The sequence below is a fragment of the Rhagoletis pomonella genome, unplaced genomic scaffold, assembly GCF_013731165.1.
Source record: "Rhagoletis pomonella isolate Grant_MI unplaced genomic scaffold, Rhpom_1.0 Rhpom_scaffold_00009, whole genome shotgun sequence".
Lineage (NCBI taxonomy): Eukaryota > Metazoa > Arthropoda > Insecta > Diptera > Tephritidae > Rhagoletis > Rhagoletis pomonella.
Genome location: NW_023458563.1, coordinates 30,303,616 through 30,326,983, shown reverse-complemented (window position 1 = coordinate 30,326,983; position 23,368 = coordinate 30,303,616). Strand labels below are relative to the sequence as shown.

The window sequence follows — 23,368 nt, the reverse complement described above, 5'->3', positions numbered from 1 at the left end:
CCTACCGTCGAACTTTTAGCTAGCTTCAGCTCTTGGCGGAGTTGTCGCTCATATTAGTTTTTATTCATTTAACTTTTAACTATAATTCTATTATATGTGGTATTTGTGTACGCGATGAGTAAGAAAATCAGGAAGATTTTACGTTTCTTAAGACTATTGCTTAAACTGTGAATACGCATTGAAAATTACTAATTACTCGTACACCAATGGGAGGTTTTTAGTTTCGAATATTTATTGCAACTCCGAAAATTTCCCCGAATAATCGACAAAAACTTTTTTATGATTTGCGCAGCTTTCAGAAAACAGCGACGAAAAACGTCTGGCGGGTGTATTTAAAAAGTACCTTCGGCTTAGTAATTACAGCATCGGCGGAACGGAGCTCTTTACAAATCGCAATGGCGTGGAATCATTGGCAATAATTGGTAAGTATCTTTTCTAGTACCCACATCACAAATCTTCTCATAAATTGTACTGATATATGCAAAATTAATTGCAAAATTAAATTTTCAGACTTCGATGAGTGCGTTTACATACAGTTCCATGATTGCTCTCCAAACGCGCGTTGCTTCAACTTGCAAGGCACTTACACATGCAGCTGCAAAGAAGGTTTCGCGGACTTATCTGGCAACTCCATTTATCCGGGACGAATGTGTTCACAAGAGCTGATTGGTTGCGACCAATGCCACTACCACGGCAAGTGCGTAGCTACCAAGGCTGTTGAAAATACAGTCTGCGAATGTTTCGCATGGTACACTGGTGCAAAATGTCAAGTTAATTTGAAAATATTACTGATTGCACTAATATCCGTCGGTACATTTCTCCTTACGCTGTTGATGTTTTGCATTCTGCTAATGTGTACTAAGCGAAATTCGTTACGACATAGAGCACGCCAATTATCACCCGCCGGTTCTGGCATCCATCGAATAATTTCAGCGAAAAACACGGCGCTGGCGGGCATTGGACTCATCGGTCGCCACAGCGCGCATGACACCTCGGGTGGAAGATCCAACCTCGATAAGTGTGCCATAATTAAGGATACAAGCAGTGAAAGTAGTCAGAACTCCCTGTCGTATCTCCTACAGGTTAGTTAATAATCGGCAAATTACTTAGGGACCGATTTTGATTTTGATGCCTCGCTCTTAGAGAACACATACAAGTCTTCAAAGGAATGTATGCCACAAACCCCCTTAATGTAACCTAATATTAAATTTTTTGACCAATACAAAAGGTAAAGATTGCGATATAACCACTTAGCGACATTATCTTATTAGGCTTTTTAGAGGTAGGGGGTTTCTGGCAGGAAAATGCGCAGGTGCAAAAATCCTTTCTTAACTCTAGAGTACTAACCACATTTTGTATACGTTAGCACTAATGATCGTCGAGTTGATGCTAAAACCCTGTAACTAAATCTTGTACATATTACTAAAATTGTTGGTATTTGAACCTAATGATAAAACAACTTTCAGGTCCATAAATACTCAAGAATATTGTCTATTCAATATATTTCGCATATGCTTCACATATTTTATAAAAAAGTATACAAAACCGGACTAAATTTTCTCTTGAACTTCACAAACGAGGCTAAAAGTAACAAATTATATTCGCCCGCAATTAAAAAAAAAAATAAACAGCAAAACTTTCAGTTATAAATTCATTTTCCGCATTAGACACAAGTCTAAACTTCGTATAGGCGAGAAGTTAAGGCAAAAAACCAAATTCCGATAGTTCAAACTAAAAACGCGTATCCTCTAACAACAAAAGATAAAGCGCTAACCGCACATAAAATCTGTCAGCAATCACACGACGCAGTGAAGAGCAAATAAGTAAAATGAGAGTGGTAGTCATCGAATCGACGAATATTTGTACTCTAGGGTTAAGAAAGGTCTCCATTCGAATAGAGCTCTCAATCATCTCCGAAAGGCTTCAGGCCAGCCAGTGTCTCTTCTTTCTTTCTGAAATCTTTACCTTGCATATGCAGCTCTTCAGCAGCTGCTGTCTGGTAACACGAAACTAAGACCGGAAGATTTCACTCTGAAGCCCTCGTTAAGATTTTAGAAGAGTCTTTTATTTGTACAAAAGCTTGTTGTTTTTGAAATAGCAGCAGGAGCCAATACCCCCAGGGTTCCCATAGCGTTGTCATCTTCATCACACGGCTCGGAGAACTTGAGGCCTATAAACGCGAGGGCAGCCTGTAGCCATACGTATAACTGCATTTTTTTTGCCTTGGGGACCTATTTTCTCGAAGGTGGCGGTAGTGTGTGTGGAAACTAGGACTAGTTATCGAACGTGACTACTATTCTTGGGGTGATTTACTAATGGTATGTTGGAGCTGTTGACGTTTAGTGTGGCAAAATATTTGTCGACAGAAATGTGTGGGTTGCTGGCAGTAAAGAACCCAGTTAAATCGAAGAGGTAGCCAATTAACTTGTCACGAAGGGGGTCGATATTTTGATCGTCGCGAAGATGGCGCAGTCGTCGGCAAAATTTTAAACCACTCACTTGTGCAAACTTACAGCCTTTTGTAGGTTTTGATTTACATATTTCAGTTTATTCGAATATTCTAAGGTAATGTTGGCGAGTTTTCTTTAGCATCACTCTCGAAAGAGAAGAAGAATTATCTCCGTCGAGCCCGGGTCCTTGCAGTTGACGCAGAACATGTAGGGAAACAAGTCTACACTTTCGGCGTACACATCCATGGACCAGTGTCCTGAACAGATAGCCATGAGTTTGGAGGTGTCTCCCTGCTCAATTTTAAAACAGCCTTGGTTTTAAGTAGTTCGTGTAAATGATCCTGTAATTTAGGTATATATTTCTGAAATCCTTACCGTTTCCGTTTCTACGCTTCAACTCTTTAACTTCCTCTACCACCATCTAAAAACTGCAAAGCTTCCAGAAGCATGATAGGTTATGTCTCGTCCATACGCAGTGATTTAAAGCAGAGAATGAAAATTGCTCGTTTGCCGTCAGAAGCTCCTCGAAAAGTTTCTCAGGTAACTGTGAAGTCTGTATTTAATAAAACTACTTAGTATCGCCCAGTTATCGAAATTCGACATCTTTTTTCATACACTTTTGAATTTTACCTGTCACCAATACTAACACCTTTATGCGAATTACTATTTTGAAATCCACCAGCATAATTTATAGCGAATTTACAGGAAAACTTAAAATGGAATTATGAACGGTAATATCGGATTGACTAATGCTAATTCTACCAAGTCTCCTCCAAATTTCTTCAGTAGATTTTGAAATAAGATTATGTATTTGTATGTATAGATGAGATGTTCCTCACTGACTAATATGTCAAACATATACCAATTCAGGCTGTAAATAAGTTTTTCGATTATATTTGTCTGAGAGCCTCTTGGAGGTTGAAAACTAAATTGCCCACATCTACATAAACTCTTTATTTTTTTCATCAGAATGGTTAACGGTTGAGAAAGTATCTTGAAGGTTTACAACGAAAGATAATATTTCCTTCTCTAACGGCGGTTTCACATGGGTTTTTGTCAAGATTGTACAAATAACTAAACTGTACCCGAGTTTCTCAATAAGGGGCAACAAACATTCTTTTTTGATCGTTCATATAAAGCATAGAGAGAGAACACCACGAATATTTCCTCCAAAACCACATCGACTTATATCTTTTTGCTTAATTTCTGTCTCGCTTCCGACACAGAATTGTTTTCGTACAAAATTACGCAAAATAGATGCATTGTAACGTTAATTTTAGCGTTTACCAAAAAAAGCAATCGTTTCTGTTGAAACGATTCAGTGTTTTATCGTTTAGGTAATTATCAAAATAATTCTATTTTGGTTTTTAACGAAAAGAAATTTAATCGTTAATGCTGAAGCTGTAGCATGCATTTAGCTGCTAGGTGATAATAGTGAGCTGGCAATGGCATACAGCAACAACTTTTCGTTGATTTATTTTGTTTCGTTGTTAACGATTGATGATTTGTTTCGTTAATTCAGCTCTGAAACGAAACGAAACTATTTTTAATAAGTTCTTTATGCGCATCAACAAAACGAAATCGATTCATAGTTTGTTGAGTATCTCTGCAAAATACCTGTCAATTTCTTACTCGCTTGTTTTCAGGCATGTCATTGTTACGGGTTTCGAAAGTTCGAAAATACGATTCGGATTGCAGCCTACCATATCTACGATTCGTAGCAAAATCCGAATACGAAAGTGTTGCAGAATAGGAGTGTTAGAAAACTAAGGGTATACATATGTACATATTTAAGCAAGACCTTTGAATACGCTATATTCTATCAATCGCACTGGTCTACAAGGGTTTTGCGAATAAGACGGGACCTGGTGTTTCCGAACGGATTTTTCGTGCTGAACACTGGGGTCCAAAACTTCCCATCACGTCACGTTTTCGAGAAAAAAGGGGTTGAAACCCCTAAAAACAGCGTTTTTGGCCATTTTTGAAAAATTGTAGAGCTGAACCCTGACGTGCTACAAACTTTGTATATGTCAGAAATTAAAGGCTAAATCGTGCCCTTTCGAATGAGCCCTATGCCGAATTAATCGCATGCACCCTTAGATCAGGGGGTGTATTTGAGTCTAGGAGTCCAATTTTTATATCCACCATATTCGACCCGTCATCTTAAATTTTTAAAATCTAACTGCAGATTCGTAATCAGCGACTTTTAATATAGTTAAAACCTTGGCATTATTAATTTTCTATGATCGTTTAAGATTAAATTCTTTCTGTGATCAATTTTTCCTGCACCCCTAAACACAAATACACCCCCTGCTTTAAGGGTGCACGCGATCAATTCGGCATAGGGCACGGGATAGCCTTTAATTTCTGATATATGCAAAATTTGTACCACGTCAGGGTTCAGCTCTATAATTTTTCGAAAATGGCCAAAAACGCTGTTTTTAGGGGTTTCAACCCCTTTTTTCTCGAAAACGTGACGTGATGGGACATTTTTGACCCCTGATTCGTGTTCAGCACGAAAAATCCGTTCAGAAACACCAGGTCCCGTCTTATTCGCAGAAAAAAAGTTGAAATTTGTAGACCAGTGTAGTTATTTATGATGAGGTCTGCAAATAAATTCAACACATTCAAGCTTCGGTCGGGCGAAGGTTGTGTACAGCAATTTCAGAGTATAGATATCTTAGAAGTTAAAACTATTTCAACACCAGGGTTGCCATTGACGAAAAAAATACTTACTATCCACTTCAAAAAAAAAATGTACCAAATCCCGAAAAGATCTACCAATAACTTTTTTTTAGTTATTTTAATAAAGACTACAGTTTTGTTTTATTTCAATAAAAGTTAAAATTTTTGTATTTAGCTAATTTAAATCCTGTTAATTGCATCTCCTAGGTTTTACCAACACAAATTTTTTTTTAACAGTTTTGGTAATAATATACCAAAGTGGCGGTGACAAGTAACAAGATCAACGCAAATGAGGTCAATTGACACTATTTCGCATACTGGTGCATTTTGTTACAATAAACATTGTTTCCATAGATGAAAGAGGTTATTGCCAAATTATCAGTGTGCTATTAATCAACACACAAAGAAGCCCCACCAATTGATTTTAATAAAAAATTTAAAATTACGAATATAATAAAAACACGATGCGAAAAGACAAACGCAAAAAGAGCTGGATTCGAAAAATATTTGAAGAAAGAATGTAGAAATGATCCAGAACTGGCAAAACATGTTTCGTTCCCAAAAATAAAGCGAATACTTTTAAATTGCAGAAACAGTGGATTGCCGCCATTTCCAAAACCCCTGGAAGAAGACTGAAAGAATTGTTTTTAAATTAGCATATTTTGAACGAATTCGGAATGTCTAGAGTGGAAAAGAAACCTTTTGTATAAGGAAACAATTATAGAAAAGTAATTTTCTTACGCTGTATTCATGCCGTCGCCAACAATTTGTGGCATCATTTCAAAGCAGCTAAGGAGAACGATACTATTTATTACATGGCACATTGAAATCAGTGCCAAAATGCGGGTATAAACAATTATTGATTATTTATTATCCGAACCGAGATCATGTAAGTTTATTGATTGGTTTTCACACACTTTTGAAAACAAATTATATGCTTTTTTTACTGCCGATAAGCTGTTGCCACCACAGCAATAACTTACAAATATAAAAATGTAAAGTATCGAGGGCTTTATTCACTGCCTGCAGGCCGCCGCGAAGCTACACAAATTTAATGTTTGAAAGAGGAATAATGTCAATGGATTTTATTTCGCTTTTGAAAAGGTAATAATGTCAATTGAATTTATTTCGCACCAGTATGCAATCTTATTTCTGTTGATCTTGTTGCCTGTCACCCAAAGTGGCAACCCTGTTCGACACACAATACTTAGCGCAGCACACGATTTATATGAGACAAAATCAATGTGGTTGTTGAAGTAAACCAAGGAACTGAAGAACAAAGAGTTGCTATAAGATGTTTTTAATATACTACGTAAGGAACTTTTTAGAACGCTACATGGTAACGCTTATTAATATTACAATATAGATGAGAATTACAACCCCACAAATATTATTTATCTTGACGCCATGATGCACCTTCAGAGTAGTTGTGTTTTCGTATTATCCAGCAAACAATATCCAGTAACTTGCCAATAACCAAATTTCGGAGAGTAAGCCAATATTTACTCCCAATGAGAGAAATATGCAAGAAAGTACGAAAACGCAAAACCAGCAAGAAGTTGCAAGTTTTATTAACAGATTAATATGATTATTTTGTTATTTTCCGATGCAATTTTCTAAATAAATAGGTAACGGGTGATTTTTTTGAGGTTAGGATTTTCATGCATTAGTATTTGACAGATCACGTGGGATTTCAGACATGGTGTCAAAGAGAAAGATGCTCAGTATGCTTTGAAATTTCATCATGAATAGACTTACTAACGAGCAACGCTTGCAAATCATTGAATTTTATTACCAAAATCAGTGTTCGGTTCGAAATGTGTTTCGCGCTTTACGTCCGATTTATGGTCTACATAATCGACCAAGTGAGCAAACAATTAATGCGATTGTGACCAAGTTTCGCACTCAGTTTACTTTATTGGACATTGAACCAACCACACGAATGCGTACAGTGCGTACAGAAGAGAATATTGCGTCTGTTTCTGAGAGTGTTGCTGAAGACCGTGAAATGTCGATTCGTCGCCGTTCGCAGCAATTGGGTTTGTGTTATTCGACCACATGGAAGATTTTACGCAAAGATCTTGGTGTAAAACCGTATAAAATACAGCTCGTGCAAGAACTGAAGCCGAACGATCTGCCACAACGTCGAATTTTCAGTGAATGGGCCCTAGAAAAGTTGGCAGAAAATCCGCTTTTTTATCGACAAATTTTGTTCAGCGATGAGGCTCATTTCTGGTTGAATGGCTTCGTAAATAAGCAAAATTGCCGCATTTGGAGTGAAGAGCAACCAGAAGCCGTTCAAGAACTGCCCATGCATCCCGAAAAATGCACTGTTTGGTGTGGTTTGTACGCTGGTGGAATCATTGGACCGTATTTTTTCAAAGATGCTGTTGGACGCAACGTTACGGTGAATGGCGATCGCTATCGTTCGATGCTAACAAACTTTTTGTTGCCAAAAATGGAAGAACTGAACTTGGTTGACATGTGGTTTCAACAAGATGGCGCTACATGCCACACAGCTCGCGATTCTATGGCCATTTTGAGGGAAAACTTCGGAGAACAATTCATCTCAAGAAATGGACCGGTAAGTTGGCCACCAAGATCATGCGATTTGACGCCTTTAGACTATTTTTTGTGGGGCTACGTCAAGTCTAAAGTCTACAGAAATAAGCCAGCAACTATTCCAGCTTTGGAAGACAACATTTCCGAAGAAATTCGGGCTATTCCGGCCGAAATGCTCGAAAAAGTTGCCCAAAATTGGACTTTCCGAATGGACCACCTAAGACGCAGCCGCGGTCAACATTTAAATGAAATTATCTTCAAAAAGTAAATGTCATGGACCAATCTAACGTTTCAAATAAAGAACCGATGAGATTTTGCAAATTTTATGCGTTTTTTTTAAAAAAAAAGTTATCAAGCTCTTAAAAAATCACCCGGTATATTATTATTTTGGTAATGTGAATTGCATAAAGCATCATGCCATCAGCTGTTTTTCTTACTGGCAAATAGTTACTAGTAAAAATTTGTCCAGTAAAAATCCAGTGAAACTTGCAAGTTCAGCTGTAATTTTTTCTCCCTCAATTCTCTCCCTTTTGCTGGTTTATTGCGAAAAGGCTATCCAGTAAAAACCAGTAAAATTAGTACTGAATTTTACTGGACAGTGCGTACGCGAACAGGGCTAGTATTTTGCCACTAAAGAGACACCCACGTGACAAAACAGTTACTAATGGTGCGGTCAAAATTGTTACATGAATGTTTAGCAACTTTCGTGCTCGCTTCTGAACACTCCCTAAGCTAACCAGACACATACATATATGTAAATCCATGAATGTTGAACTAAACAGACAGGAGCCCTCGTGGTCATTTTTTCTGACAGCGTAAGCGTGCAAGTTCTTGAGACGAGACCTACGTGCTAAGCATTTTCAGTGCTGGACCACACCCTCTACATGCAGAGTTGCAACTTCCTTCTTTTCAGCACTGAGTAGTACGTGTTCAAATGATCTTTTTTATGTACCAAACAGTAAATCTCGTCCTTGGTGGAAATATTGAATTTTTTACAAATTAATTACATTTAAAGTTTGAATTTTAATTTTCATATTTTTTTGTAGAAAGAGTCCACTACGAGAACGAAAAAGTCGCATCATCGGTTTAGACATCCCGACACAAAGACTGACAACAGTATTCAAGCAGAGGAGCAGCGTCATTCCACCTATGACCGTCTTCCACTCACCGAATGTTTCACCACAAATACCAATGGAAGTGGAAAGTATTTGATGAAGACACATAATTTGTTTACAGATTTGGAACGAAATTATCCAGATCAATCCGATCGGTCACTCACTGTAATGATACCGCGTGCCAAGTACCATGCGTCCGTCCTGCCTCAGCCTCAGTTATTTCATCAACAAGTAAATATGGAACAGTCGAAAAAGCCGCACGAACAGCTACAACGAATGAAACAAAAGCAAGTTCAAATAAATAAATCAGATAACACGGCTTCCATGACTACAATGCAGGAGGATATTTGTGGGGTTCTGGTAAGTAGAGCTACATACATAATACATAAATATGGATAAGGCTTCCTCAAGTGGGTCCCGAATTTACCAAGATTAATATTTTTCAGTGATAATCAGGCAGCGCCGAGTTTTCTAGTCGAAAAGTACACTGTGTAAATTTTGCTGCAAAATTCCAAATAGTTTTTTTTTTAATCAACAACTAAAAATTTTTGCAGTGTTTTGGAAATTTTTACTTTTCTTTGAAAGTAAGTGTCCGAACGAAAAAGATTTTTGGTTGCAGATTTAATAAACATTAAACTATACAATTATTTGCGTTACAAAATTTTTTTTTGCTTTTCAGTCTTTTTTATAAAAATTGAACATTTAAACAATTTCTGTGCCTCGTGGGCGAAATTGTTTAACAACAGCATATGTAATAAAGATTTCTTAATTTACCTATGAAAAAAAATGCGTGTGTAACACCGTACACATGATAGAAGTGAAACTTCTTAAAAAAGGTTGGAGTACCAGGTACCTACTCACGAAATTGGATGTGTGTACATATGTTTACGGTTCGGTAAACCATTAGGCGATTGAGTTACATACATAGGTTTGGTTAGAAATCAAACAATAATTTCATTTCATCTTATTAATTTTTTGATATACATATAATTTATTTATTCATTTTCCTGTAACACAACCTTATATGAATTCGCGCTTCTAGCATCCATAGGACCGGGTTGTAATGGAAGTAATTGTATGTTTAACAAATAAATGAAAATATTTATAATTCAATCAATAGATCCTTACGAATTCGCCATTACCAAGGCACTAAGTAACGTACGCACTTTTGTTTGCAAAATGCATTTATTTAAGTTGAAAGAAGACAAATTCCTTTGTTCGGCATTTATTCTTACTCGCTTTTTATCTTCCAAGGCGAATTCATATATTCTTATCACGAATTCATATATTCATGTGGTAGCAAGAGTATAAAAACATAAAATTACCTTATAAATTAAAAGCATAAGTATCACATGTATGCGTACACTGAGAAAAAGGATTAGTTTCGACAACTAAAGACATATCCCCTGAGACTCAGAAATTCAGTCTCATCTCAAGTCACTAAATTTGAGATTAGCAATTAGTGACTATTTTTGTGACTTGAGACGATTTGGGTATTCAAAAGGGGAGAGTCACAAAAAGTTCGCCAAAAATGTGTGGTGAAAGCAAACACAGACAGTCAACTGAGTGTTTTTCCCGCGCTGCACAGTGGTTCGGATCGCAAATCTAGCTGGACTAAACTATTTAAACAAATACTCGTTGATGGATCTTTACACCACTTCTTACCTAGGGGATTTTTGGGTCGCTGATTACGAATCTGAAGTCACTTATCAAAAATTCAAAATGGCGGATCCAATATGGCGGACGAAAATTACAAAAAATCGGAAGATTTCTACGAAACTGGGTATCTGGGGGTTTTCTGGGTCGCTGATTACATATCTAAAGTCATTTACCAAAAATTCAAAATGGCGGATTACTTTATTTACTTCGGAAAGAGTATTTTCATCAGATTTTTCTTTCAATTTACTAATCACATAATCACGGACACCTTGTTGTCTTTTAGAAGTTTTAGCAACACTTCTCTAAATGTCAAACAACTCACTTCTTAAGATTTTCTTTACCATGACTAAAATTTAAGGTCACAGCAAGAAACACAAATAAATTTCAGAAAAAAATTTATAACAGCGCTTAATGATTTGCATGCCTGTTGTATAATTTTTTAATTTCAGAAAGCAGAAAATTCGCGAGTTACTATTTTTTTTAACTCTTCCATAACCAAAGTTTTTATAACTCCAAGTATTTTTCTGTTTTAACACACAACCCCTCCCCCCTCTTCCCCTTGGATCCGCCACTGATCTTATATTTATATTCAGATACATTCCTGTTAATAATTACTTTTGAATTTTGAGATTTGACATACTGTCACTAAAATGTAAATATCTAAGCCAATTGGTAAGACTTGGTTATCGAACTTACCCTCTGCATTTGCGAAGGTGTAAAGAATAATATGCAAGTGGTTTTATAACGGTCTTCGGCGGCCTTTACTTTTCCTACTCTTTAATTTATCTTTTTAATTAATCAAAACGACGATTTTTCAGAATAAATTTGTTTATGTTTATTTGTTTACGTGGACATAAATTGCGTTATGACCTCTGAATCTATAGCGGAATAAGTGTAATTTTTTGTTTATAAAGTCAATTCGCAATTATGCAAATATCTGGGAGTGCAATTAGCAATCTTTTAAGTTAAATTTCAGCTTTTAAAATAGAGTTCTCAAATAGGCGGCGTTGACTTACCTTTTTTGTTTGTTTTCATATGTTAATGCTTTAATAAATGCAATTTCTATTTGAATGTATTGTCAGGAATGTATTCCAAGTACCATTAAGTATTTTAAAAACCAAAATATTTTGACTTTCGTCCAGCTAGATCTGCTATCCGAACCACTGTGCGCTGCTCAAAGAGTCGCAATGGCCGAGTCGTCAAAGCATTAGGCTGGCAGCCGAGAGGGTGCGGGTTCAAGTCCTCCTCGGCCGTAGAGGATTTTTTTATTTTTATTTTTTTTTATTTTTTTGTTAGTTTTATGTTTTTTAACAATCTTTAGATTTTAATATTTTAAAAACAAAAAAATTAAATTTTTTTCAATACATTTGTATGATATTAAAGCATTTTGGTTTATTTCCTAATGAAATTCCTGTTGAACAAATTTCCTCGCTTCATTTTCGCGTTTTTTTTTAATAAAATGGAAAGAAATAAGCTTTTACTCCATAGTTCTATTTTTGTGACCGGCTCTTAGCCAGCTGACAAATGAGTGACTTATTTTTGAGACTAGAGACGTGAGACAGCGTACTGAATTCCAAATAGTCTCAAAATCCAAGTTCAGCACCAAAAGTCACTATTAGTGACTAGAGAGCGCTTACTGAGTGCCAGGGTTAGTTCCCGAATTTTGAAAATATTTAGGAACTGTGACCAAGGATTGGGAACTATTACCATGGGTTGGTAATTATAACTAAATATATTAAATCTTCTAATATTCATCTAGGTTGCACCAAATCGTTAATTTAGTTGAAAGGTTTGGTAAATACCAATAAATATTTTTTGAAGCATATTTCTCCAAATTCCATTCAACTTAACATATGGTTCATAAAAGGATGTCACTAAGCTCTGCTAATACAGATAAGCTTTCTTTCAACACTTGGTTTACAGCCCTATTCCGGTTTTGCAATAGAATGACAATTGATCATCCTTCATTGTTGTGATTTTGTCATTGTCGTTGCACAATGCCTAACAAAAAATGACAAGCGAAAAGCTTTTGTCAACTTACCATGCATGGTGTAAAGTTCATTGTTGTAGAAACAGCTGATCAACGCTATTATTTGCAAAAAATATGAGCGGTGAAACACCAGAAAAAGTGCAAAATATGAACGGACCCCGCAGGAGCAGCTGCAATTTTATGTGCAGTTTTGTAGGGAGCATCCGGAGCTGCAAAAAGGAAAAAATAATCCGTGCTCCCCAAAACTGATGCAATCGCTCTGGAACAGCTGCACTTGATTGTGTTGGCTTAACAAATGAAAAAGTGGGAAAAAAGCAACGGTAATTTACAGGGCGAACTTAGCACAGTGCGTAGGCAACTGGCTGAGTCAGTGGGATTGTCGCACATAGGGGTATTTGACCGATTTAGGCGGGTAAAATTATTCTTATGAAAATCTTAACTCAAAATGTTTAGAAACGACGTGTTACAATATTTAAAACTGTAATTGTTTGTAATCAAGTAAAGAGAGTGGGAGGATGTCCAAGTATTCGATCAAAACAACGAAAATAACGTTGCTTGAAGTTTGACATCGGTAGACTCCATGGTATCGAGGTCCGATTGTGGAAACATTGATACCTACGTATTCATATTGCCGCGGAGAGGGTTTATGTTTAGGTTAGAACATAAAAAGGGTTGCCACCTGCTAATGGGGAATTCAAGGGAATTAGGTAACTGAAATATGTATAACAATATTGGTGTGAGACTAAAAAGTTTAATAAGGTTATAGTTTGAAACTATTTTTTACAGGGCTGCCAATTGCTTAAAAGTTAATTTCAATGTATATGATAGGTTAAATTAATTTTAACAATATGGATATGGAACAAGAGATGGTTTGCCACCTGTCAAAAAATCTAATTCAATTAATTTCAATGAATTACTACGCTAAACATACAAAAATCATACAAAACGGCTTTGAAAGGGCTTTTCAATTACATTTAGTAAGATTGCTACCTGTTTAAAAAACCAAATCAAATCAAAATAACGTATTATTAAAAAACATTATACGGAGTAACCATTGTGTTGAATTTTATTGAAATAATTTGCACTTGATTAATATTCATTCATTTTCATCAAGTGCTTCAAAAGTTAGACGAGGAATAAATATGAAATAGAAAACAAAAGGCTAAGCTGGGTTCAAATTACGTTGTTCAAGTTGTAAATTTTGAGCAGAGATTTTGAAAGTTGAACTCACTTAATTGGGATGTTCTACATTCAATGGCATCCCCCGTTTTACCAGACCGGCTCCAGTTTTCGAGATAACGGTATTTGAAAATTTCATTAAATTTTAACTATCTTATAAATAACTCGCTCAGTTTTGAAGTTATTTTTACTAAAATTTTGCACATAACGGTTTTTTAATATTACCTTCATTACTCCTTAAAATTATGGAAATGGGTGCATTTTAACGTAGCTCCAATGTGTGTTTTTGCGCTATAACTGTAACTTCATATCTGATTAATAAATTGTATGCGTGCTATATGTTAAAGTGAACCTATACTAAATTTTTACCTGCTTAATTGGAGGAGTTATAACGCAAAACAACGTCTCTGGACAATCAGTTGTATGGGAGCTAGATTTTAGAGTGAACCGATTTCGATGATTTTATGAGTGCGTGTGCAAAATTTTATTAAAATATCTTCAAAACTGAGAGAGTTTTTTTTATAAAATAGTTCAAATTTAAGCAAAGTTTCAAGTACCGCTATCTCCAAAAGTGGAGACAATCGGGCAAAACTGTGGACGCCATTGAATTTAAAAGGCTTAAGTAAGAGCAACTATCAGAACCTTTGTCGAAGAAAAATTTATTTGATACCACGCTCGAAATATTCTGACTACAAGAAGGAGCATAATTAAAAGTACAAAATCGGGATTTTTACACACTTCTAGAGAATTTTTTAAGCATTTGACAGGTATATGAAACGTTAAAAGGACTAGTAGTTATAAAAATATTTAGATCGTTTCGACGTATTTTCCAAATGTGCCTTCAATTAAAATATTTTTGGAATAAAAATTACGCTCAAGATCGCAGAATATTTTACCATTAAAAGATGACAGACTAAGGGCCGGTTGTTCAATGTCTGATTAACACTAATCGCAGGTAGAAGCTCTGGTTAAGTACAACGACTGCTTTATCGATCACATGTAACATGCATGATGTCGAAATCGTCGATAGTGTAGTGGTAGTGATAACCAGACATTGAGCAACCGGCCCTAAACGCCATACGTGGTCCCACCCGCTCCGTAGTGGAAAGATGTAAGTTTTGTATATTTACATACATACATATGTATGTATTTATATCTTTCATTTATGCATGAATACATTTGCATACACACATATTTCGCAGACATTAGCGGCGTGGAAAAATCAGCTACGCTACAGAGCACGAAAAGCGCATGTGGATGTAATTGGAACAAGTGGGGGCCCACGGACGGAAATTTATTAAATCGTCGCATTTTTTATATCAACACAAACATATGTTTTTGCCTTGTCACCATGGGCGTCGCTACGTAGGGGCAGGGGGAGGCTCGAGGCCCCCCTAAACTTTGAAGTTTACTTTATATGTAGGTATACAATCTTCGATTATTACCGCAGCGACCACAAAAATGCAGTTGACAATATAGCAACTCAGTTGCCAGCTTGCAGTTGCCATCTGTAAAACCATTTCAGCCAGTGGCCACCCAACTGAAGTTTGGTTGCCATATACCTAAGTCGGCTCAGCTTGATGTTCTGGTCACATACATAAGTACACATTTTCATGAGTCTATCTCTTCTTATTCTGGTACTTACAAATATTGGACCAAAGTTATAATTCAGATTTCAAATCGGTGAAGTAGGTAACAAAATATAAATTTAAACATTTTCTTAACTTCTTCCCAGCGTGTCTATTAAAATGTCATTTTCAAAAATTTAATGCATTGCTATGCCATGTCATTCCATCTCAAACATATTAGGTCTATTCGCGATTCGGTGCATAAGAGCTGAAAAATTTATGCAATTGCAGAAATATGCCATGGATTGTGAGCGACCTTTATTAAACTGTCATGGTAAAACTTTTTTAATCAGCTGATAGAAATGTCAACCAGAGTTGCAATGCATAGCATTTTTATGCTGTGGATTTTCGGTATTACAAATTTGTCAAGCCATGACAAATGCAAATGCGTGTATTTTGTTTGTGTATTGCAAATAATTTGCAATACAAATTTGCAATGCAATGAGGCTAGGCCATTTGCACCGGATCGCCAATAGCCCTATTGTTATAGCATGTCATTGCTTCTTAATTCAGCTGTTGTTTGCTGTTGTGTTTATGCAGCATATTTTTAATACTGTTTAATCCTGCCTTGTATGAAAATGTATATAGATTTTTAATTAGATAATTGTTTAATAAATTTTACTATAGTAGGAGCTTGAAAAATAATAATGCTGAACATGTCGCATGTATTCCTTTTGTTGACATGCATAAATTTGATGCACGATTTGATTTGAATTTATTCGGCAATGTGTTCATATATCACTTTCAAACATGAATGACCGACATGGTATAAACTGGCACTTTCATGATGTGTTACATGTCGCGATGTTTTGTAGTTCAGGCCTTTAGTATCTATATATAATTGCTCAGTCATACCACTTAGTTAGGCCGATCTGTAGCAGCCACAGAATTGAGCTATATATCAAACTAAAGTGCAAGCTGCAGTTGCAGTTGACCGTGTTTGTCAAAAAAGTAAAAAGCAGCAGAAAAGTCGATAGTGCGTAATATATTCTATTGAAAAATATTAACCATATTTCCGTGGAATTGAGATTCGGAAAAGTTATTACGTATTATTCATAGTTTTGAAATATATTTCACGAAAGCAAAAAATAAAAATAGCTGAGATCCCTTTCTTTTTTAAACACCTAGGGTACCACTGACCCTTAAAAAGGACCCTGAATGACCGCAAACCTCAAAGCTTTACACATTTTTGTATTGTTTTTGAAAATGAACGATCCAAAATTAGCCGGTATACATATTTAAAATTTTTTAGAACCAGTGGCTGAATTTTTGTACTGAAAGGGTTAACCCCAAAAGTATAATCTATGTCTGCGGGGCGTGTACGTAATGGGTATTTTTTTAGTTTTAACACAAAATTGACTTTTTATTTTGTTGTTTTAAATAAATGTGGTTACAGTTTATTATGTTTTATTATTAGTCAAACTCACAATTTCAATATTCTTTAAAAAGTAAGGCAGGTCTAAATATATTTTAGCTCACAGGTTATCTTTTAAGTACATAAGCCTCTAAGGCGTATGTTAGGGCCTTACGTTACTCTCAAATAGATTAGGCTTCTAGGGTTAAGAAAGCTTTAGTTTGAAAGTGTGATATTAAATGCTTTGCACCATAAACGGCGCAAATTTTCTATGACTATTGCGTTTCAGATTAAGACTAATACTAGATATTGTGAGAGGTTGGACTATACCTTAAAGATGACGGTTTTCTCATGGCCCACTGCACGAAGCTTAGAGTAGAGTAATGTCTTATAAGAACTTAAAAATTATCCTGGGTTTCCAGGTGTCTAGCAATACATAGTGTTGTTCCGATACAACCTTGTACTCGATACCTGTACTCTTTAAAAATATTGAAGAAAAGTATCGATGCCACAAATGTATCGGGGAGAAGTACTCGATACTTACTCATATCGAACTCATTGTAAATTCTTATGTCATGTGAAGAAAAACAGAATCGGTTTGAGTACTCTCCGACCAAAACTTACCGAAAAAGTAGCCACAAGTTTGTATCTTGCAAAATTTTAATAATTGACTAGTACGGGAAAGCAGGAATTGACACTTTCTTTATTAGCCAACTTAACGTGGTGCAAAAACCACAACAGCATGATTCATATATTGTCAGAACCGAAATTCATAATTTTTGGAAAAGCAAGTAATACTTTAATCGCGTACTCGATACCCACCTAAGTACTTGCGGGAAGGATTCGAGTACAAAAAGTACTCAGTACTTGAAGAAAGTAGTAGTTGTAGTTACTCGTATCGGAACAACACTAGCAATACAAGATTATTTGTTGTCTTTCACGGAGTTCTTTAAATAAATTTTGAGCTAAGTACTCACCCGTATTTCGGGGGTTACTACTAGTTTTAATAAATTGTTACTTTAATCTCCTATAAAATTTACCTTTAGGTTTATGCATTTTAAGAATACATCGAAAATTTGTTTTAGAGAGTCAATGTAAAATAATTGCAGAAACGATTAACCGGTTTGCTGAGCAACCGAGACGTCTGCTTTTTAAATAAAAGAATTTTACTACTAATTGCCTACTTTGCGTACTTTTCTACTACCATTTTCGCAACAAGGGATTGCATTCTTGCCCTTTCTCTGTCCTTCGTAAATGCAACCTTTTGTAAGGGAGTGTCAAACCGCAGCTGTCAATAATTAACTAACCTTGTATTATTGAATCATGCCCTAAATAATGCTCAGCGCTCTCTGAACACATGTGTGTTTCACATACGAAAAGCGCCAGCTAAGCAATGCACACAGTCCCATCAGTGTTGATATTTGAGGTTTTCAAATTGTACAAAATTAACGACAAAACTGTAACTTTTTGAGCTTAATTGTACTTTGCACCATTTCTGTCAATGCACTACCTCCCGTTTTCCCTCAACTAAACATACACCTTTTTTTCTACTACAGTGAGTTTACCAGTTCATTGTACAGCTTAAGTTGGCGTAGACTTAGGGCCGGTTGTTGAATGTCTAATTAATTTAACGTAACTTATCATTGAGATCTCTCCAACTAAACCATAAAGTCGAAAATAAATTCTTAAATTATATTCCAAAAATTATATAAAAAATAAAATTAAATTAATTTGAAAAAAATATAAAAATAGCCCAACTCGGGTAACCGTATAATTTTGTCGCGAGACATATATTCAAATATGAAGACATTAACGACAAAAAAATAAATACAGAAGATAGATCAGTTTATATTAGGGAAAATAAATCACATAAAATGAGATCAGTAACACTAAAATGGAAGTCCACAGTAGAAATTTTTAGTTTCAACGCATGAAATTTACGTACAATTTTTTTATTTTCAACCCCCGAGTTATTCAATTTCTTCATTTTGTGCAGCATCGTCATTAGGTAAACTGCATTTCCAAAGATTTTTTCAAAATAAATAGCGATGAGGTATATTTCATCCACCGGTGATAAAAAAAAATTGCAATAACCACAAGGCTCAACACTAATATTACCCTTCTTACTTTCAAAATTACAGTTCAGAATCTCGTTTTGTACCAAATCTGAAATGTAGGTATGTCCATTTACTTAAACACAAACGGATTTATAATCAAAGTGGCAGAGATTTCAGCGTTTTGTATAAAAAGTATTTTTGATGTTGAAATTGTACTTAAAATCGGTAAATTGTACTTTTGCACATTTTAAAACAAATTGTACTGAAAAAAGTACAATTGTACTTAAAATATCAACACTGAGTCCCACTTAGCATGCTCGCTGAAAATCAAAATTTTTTGATTTTTGGCGAGCATGCGCGCAAACCGCCCTACAAACGACGAGCATGTGCGCATGTGCGCGGATATGCTCGTCGTGTGTAGCTACTGTTATTGAATCATTTGAATGCGCTAGCACTGTTGCCAACTTAGTGCTTTTCGCACTAAATTTAGTCATTTTCTTAATTCAACACGCGAAAATTTTTGAGTTTGGTGCTTGGTGCGTTTTTTGGTGCTTTTTTTTAGTTTGAAGATACCAAAACTGTAAATCTGAAACAAAAAAGTAAGTTAAATTTAGGGCAATTGGAAGTTTCGTAAAGAACTTTACAAAATTGGAAATAACATCAAAGCACAATGACAATCATAAGCGAAAGAGCATCTGTTTGTCAAAATAAAAATATGTGGCAGCACTTTCAATCATACCAGAATTACATACGGTAATTGTCATTGCCTGCAAAAACGTCCATGTTTCTGGGACTAGGAATCGATTTTTAGACCTTCAGTTTGGGCTGAATTTGTTATATTTTTTACGAATATTAAACAAAGCAATAGCATCTCCTGTTAGGATGTAAAATGAATAATCGAGTAGGCAGCTTTTTTACACAAAACAATTTTTTCCACTATGCGCTTCACTTTAAAAAGGGGAAACTTCCACACTTCCACATATTTCCTGAAACTTCATTTTTTGTTGTTACTTTCGTTTGATAGGAATTGTAGAAAAAATTAAGCAAAAAGAAGAAAAATTAATATTTAAACAGCGCAAATCTAAGCGGAACGGCAGCGCGGGGCACAGCTGCAAATTAGAAAATAAGAACAAAAATGATTACGTCGCGTCGTTTGGACAAATATATTTGAATTTATAGTAAACAGAATAAATTCGACCGCCGAGCAAGAAACATTAATTTTTATTAATTTGAATCGACATAATATATGCATGCAAAGTCCATTAACTCCTCCAATAAAAAATTTGGTGCTTTTTTCGAGAAAAAACGCGATTTTTCTTGGGTTTTAGTGCTTTTTGAAACTCAAAACTTGGCAACACTGTGCGCTAATATGCCGACCATTGCATAAAAACGATTCAATGAATGAGACCTGTGTGCGTGGAAATCATTGCTCCGCGGGCGGTCACAGAGCGCTCATTAAGCTATGGCATGTCGATCACTGCGCTAGGTAGAGATAGAAAAGTGTGTGCTATGATATGCCCAGACTTGTTTGTCTCAGTTTCAGGTTTGCCATCGCCGCGAGTTTCGGTGTTCGCATAGTTATTTAAAAATATAAAGTTTGATGCCAACCGGGGTTTCTCAGTGGATATATAATTCATGCGAATTATAATTTGAAAGTATCTATTTAGCCAAGGAAAAAGCAAAGCAGTATACTTAAACCAGCACTTCTAGCAGATATTGACCTGGGTTTTCGCACGACTATTCCTGTTTCATCGTTTCTTTTTAGGAAATTCTTACCACCATATACATACATATGTATTATTTACACTAGTAACTATTTATGTACAACAACAACTTCATATAGCCCAATGTATTTACTGCTCAGTGTTCTGCCTGTTACAAATTGTGTGACTTTTATCGCTACCAAGTCAGATAACTGATACCCATGTTCACCTATGTGTTTCTTATCGTAATTTAATTTGTAGATCTCTTGTGCTTTTTGTATTTGTCTACGAGCTTCTTGGCGAATCTGATTTCGTTCTTCTTGTACGCCTACTAGTAAATCTTTTTGTAATATCTTCAAAAGCTCGACATCTGATTCATTACGCATCTTCACACCGAACATGATCTTGAACGGTGTAAACCTTGTAGTTGAATGAACGTGAGAATTGATTGCTCGTTGTACTTGCGACGTATATTTATACCACTTATGCGGCTCTGCTGCATCTTCGCTAAGACCGAAATTATGACGCGATTCACCCTCCCAATCTGGCCATTACCCCTCGGTACCCCTGTTGTCGTCTCCACGTGTTCGATTTTATACTTTGTGCAGAACTCTTTAAAAGGCTTCGACGTAGATGCCGGACCCCTATCGCTGATTATACGAAGAGGCTTGCCGAAAATTTTCACCCAAGAATCTAGATATTTTACAACTTCTTGTGCATCTGTAGTTTTGGTGGGGTGTATCCAAACATACTTTGAAAACCCGTCGACAATAGCAAACATGTATTTGTAACATTTCGACGTTGTGTCCAGTGAGCCCAAATGATCTATATGTAATGTTGAGAGTGGTCTATCGCCTATATCGATGCAGTGTAAGAAATCCTCCTTTTTACCCAGTTTATGGTTATGCATAATGCACTCGATACAATTCGTGATGATCTTCTGTACCTTTTTTCCAGATGTGGAAGAAAGTAATGCTGCCGTATGACATGCATAGTCTTCTGACAGCCCATGTGCCCAAAGTTATGATCGTTTTTTATTATTTCCTTCTCCATGCCTCTCGGAACTGCCAAAAGTTCTTGTCCAACGACTTGCTTGTAAATAAGTTTGTTTTTTACCGTATAATTATCGTACTGCTTTTCTTTTAAGATTTCTGCGATCGCTGCCAAATGTTCATCCTTTTTTGTGCTCTTAAAATCTGAGCTTGTACCCCTGACGTCACAGTCATCACGGGAAAGCGACTTAAGCTATCCACGTGTTTCATACTGCTACCAGCGCGATGTTGTATGTTGAAAGAAAATTCTTGCAGATACATCAGCCATTGCACCACTTCACGCGGAACGTCTTTCTTAGCATTCGTCTGCTTGAATGCTGCACAATCTGTCACCAGATCGAACTGGATACCCATCAAATAGTGCCGTAGCTTTTTCGTAGCCAAATACGCTGCCTTTACTAACTACTTACTTTCTAAAAAGTAACTGCAACTTTTCCTCTTGTGGAGATGTCTTTTTGCTCCAATAAGAAACTGGGTGCCACTTTCCTTCATGCTGCTGCAAAAGCGTTGCTCCGAAACCGTGCTTCGATGCATCTACATGTAACTGTGTATTAGCATTGTGCCTATATATTTGTAGAACTGGCTCTGAAATAAGTGCCGACTTCAAGTCTTCTACTGCCTTAATTTGAGGTTCTTCAATCTTGAACTCCGAGTCTTTCTTGATCAACTGTGAAAGCGGTCTGGCCAGTATAGCGTAGTCTCTAACAAATTTGCGAAAGTAACCTCTTAAACCGAGAAACGCCTGCACACTTCGAATGTTTTTAAGCAACGGAATATTTTTGACTGCTTTCACTTTATCTCGTCCTGGCCAGATACACCCATTCTCGATTTCGTGCCCCAAAAAATCAATTCTCTTTTTTAAGAACTGGCACTTTGCCCACTTAATTCCTAAGCCATACTGCTGGGCTTGTTTAAACACTGTTTCCATATTTTGTAATGTTCTGCTGAATGACCAAAAACAACTATGTCGTCTACATATATTTCCATTAAGCCTTCATTTATTAGCTGCCGGAAAATATAAGTAATGAAGCGTACAAACACAGCTGGAGAGTTGCAAAAGCCAAATGGTGCTCTATTAAACTCGTAAAGACCTTCTTTTGTGACAAATGCCAAGTACTTTCGACACTGCCCCTCAACTTCAACATGAAAAAACGCGTTCTTTAGGTCCATGACAGTAAAATATTTAGCGTCTTGCATCTTTTCGAGAACCTCTTCAACAATTGGTGCTGGGAATCTATCTCTTAAAACCAACGAACTAAGTTTCCGAAAATCCACGCATAATCTGTAGCAACCATCTTTCTTCTTCACCAGCACAACTTTACTAGCAAACTCAGAGCATGATTCACGTATAATATCTTGTTTCAACCATCCATCCACCTGCTTACGTACAAATTCGTTTTCTACCATCGACATACGACTAGGATTCTCACGAAAAGCAATATGGCTTTCTTTTGGTACAACCTTTAACTTAATAGGACAGCGTGCTCTGACACAAATCGGCTTATAGGTATCAATCATGAGTTTTATTGCTTTATTATATTTAGGTTCTTCACCATAAATATTATACTCTGCCTTTTCTATATCTCTTTTCTCAAAAAATCATACCCAAGAATTACATTAACGTTTATTTTATTATCTGCGACAACCAAAAAGGTGTGTTGTATGTTAAAACCATCAACTGTAACGTTTGGAGAAAATTCACCCATAATATCAGCGGCGACGTTGCCTAAACCGTAAAGTCTAGCGTGACTTGTTTGCAACTTGCAATCGCTAAATTTGTTTGCGTATACACCTTTGCGCATTAGTGAAACATCCGCCCAAGTATCCACTAAACATAACAATTTACTATTATTAATTGCTAGTTCTTTCATTCGCTCTTCCCTGAGTACAACATTTACGCTCCGCTTTGAAACAGTACACTGCTTCGCCACGAG

The 23,368-nt window shown here is 36.1% G+C and overlaps 1 protein-coding gene across 1 annotated transcript in view; it reads left to right on the top strand.

Moving 5' to 3' along the window:
• Positions 1–285: 285 nt before the first annotated feature.
• Positions 286–23,368, top strand: part of LOC118745708 — a 142,120-nt gene continuing 119,037 nt past the window's right edge. Inside the window, exons 1-3 of the mRNA XM_036479322.1 lie at positions 286–422; positions 511–1,082; positions 8,744–9,172. Coding sequence (XP_036335215.1) covers positions 648–1,082; positions 8,744–9,172 — 864 coding nt within the window. The 5' untranslated portion in view covers positions 286–422; positions 511–647. The remainder of the gene's footprint in view (positions 423–510; positions 1,083–8,743; positions 9,173–23,368) is intronic.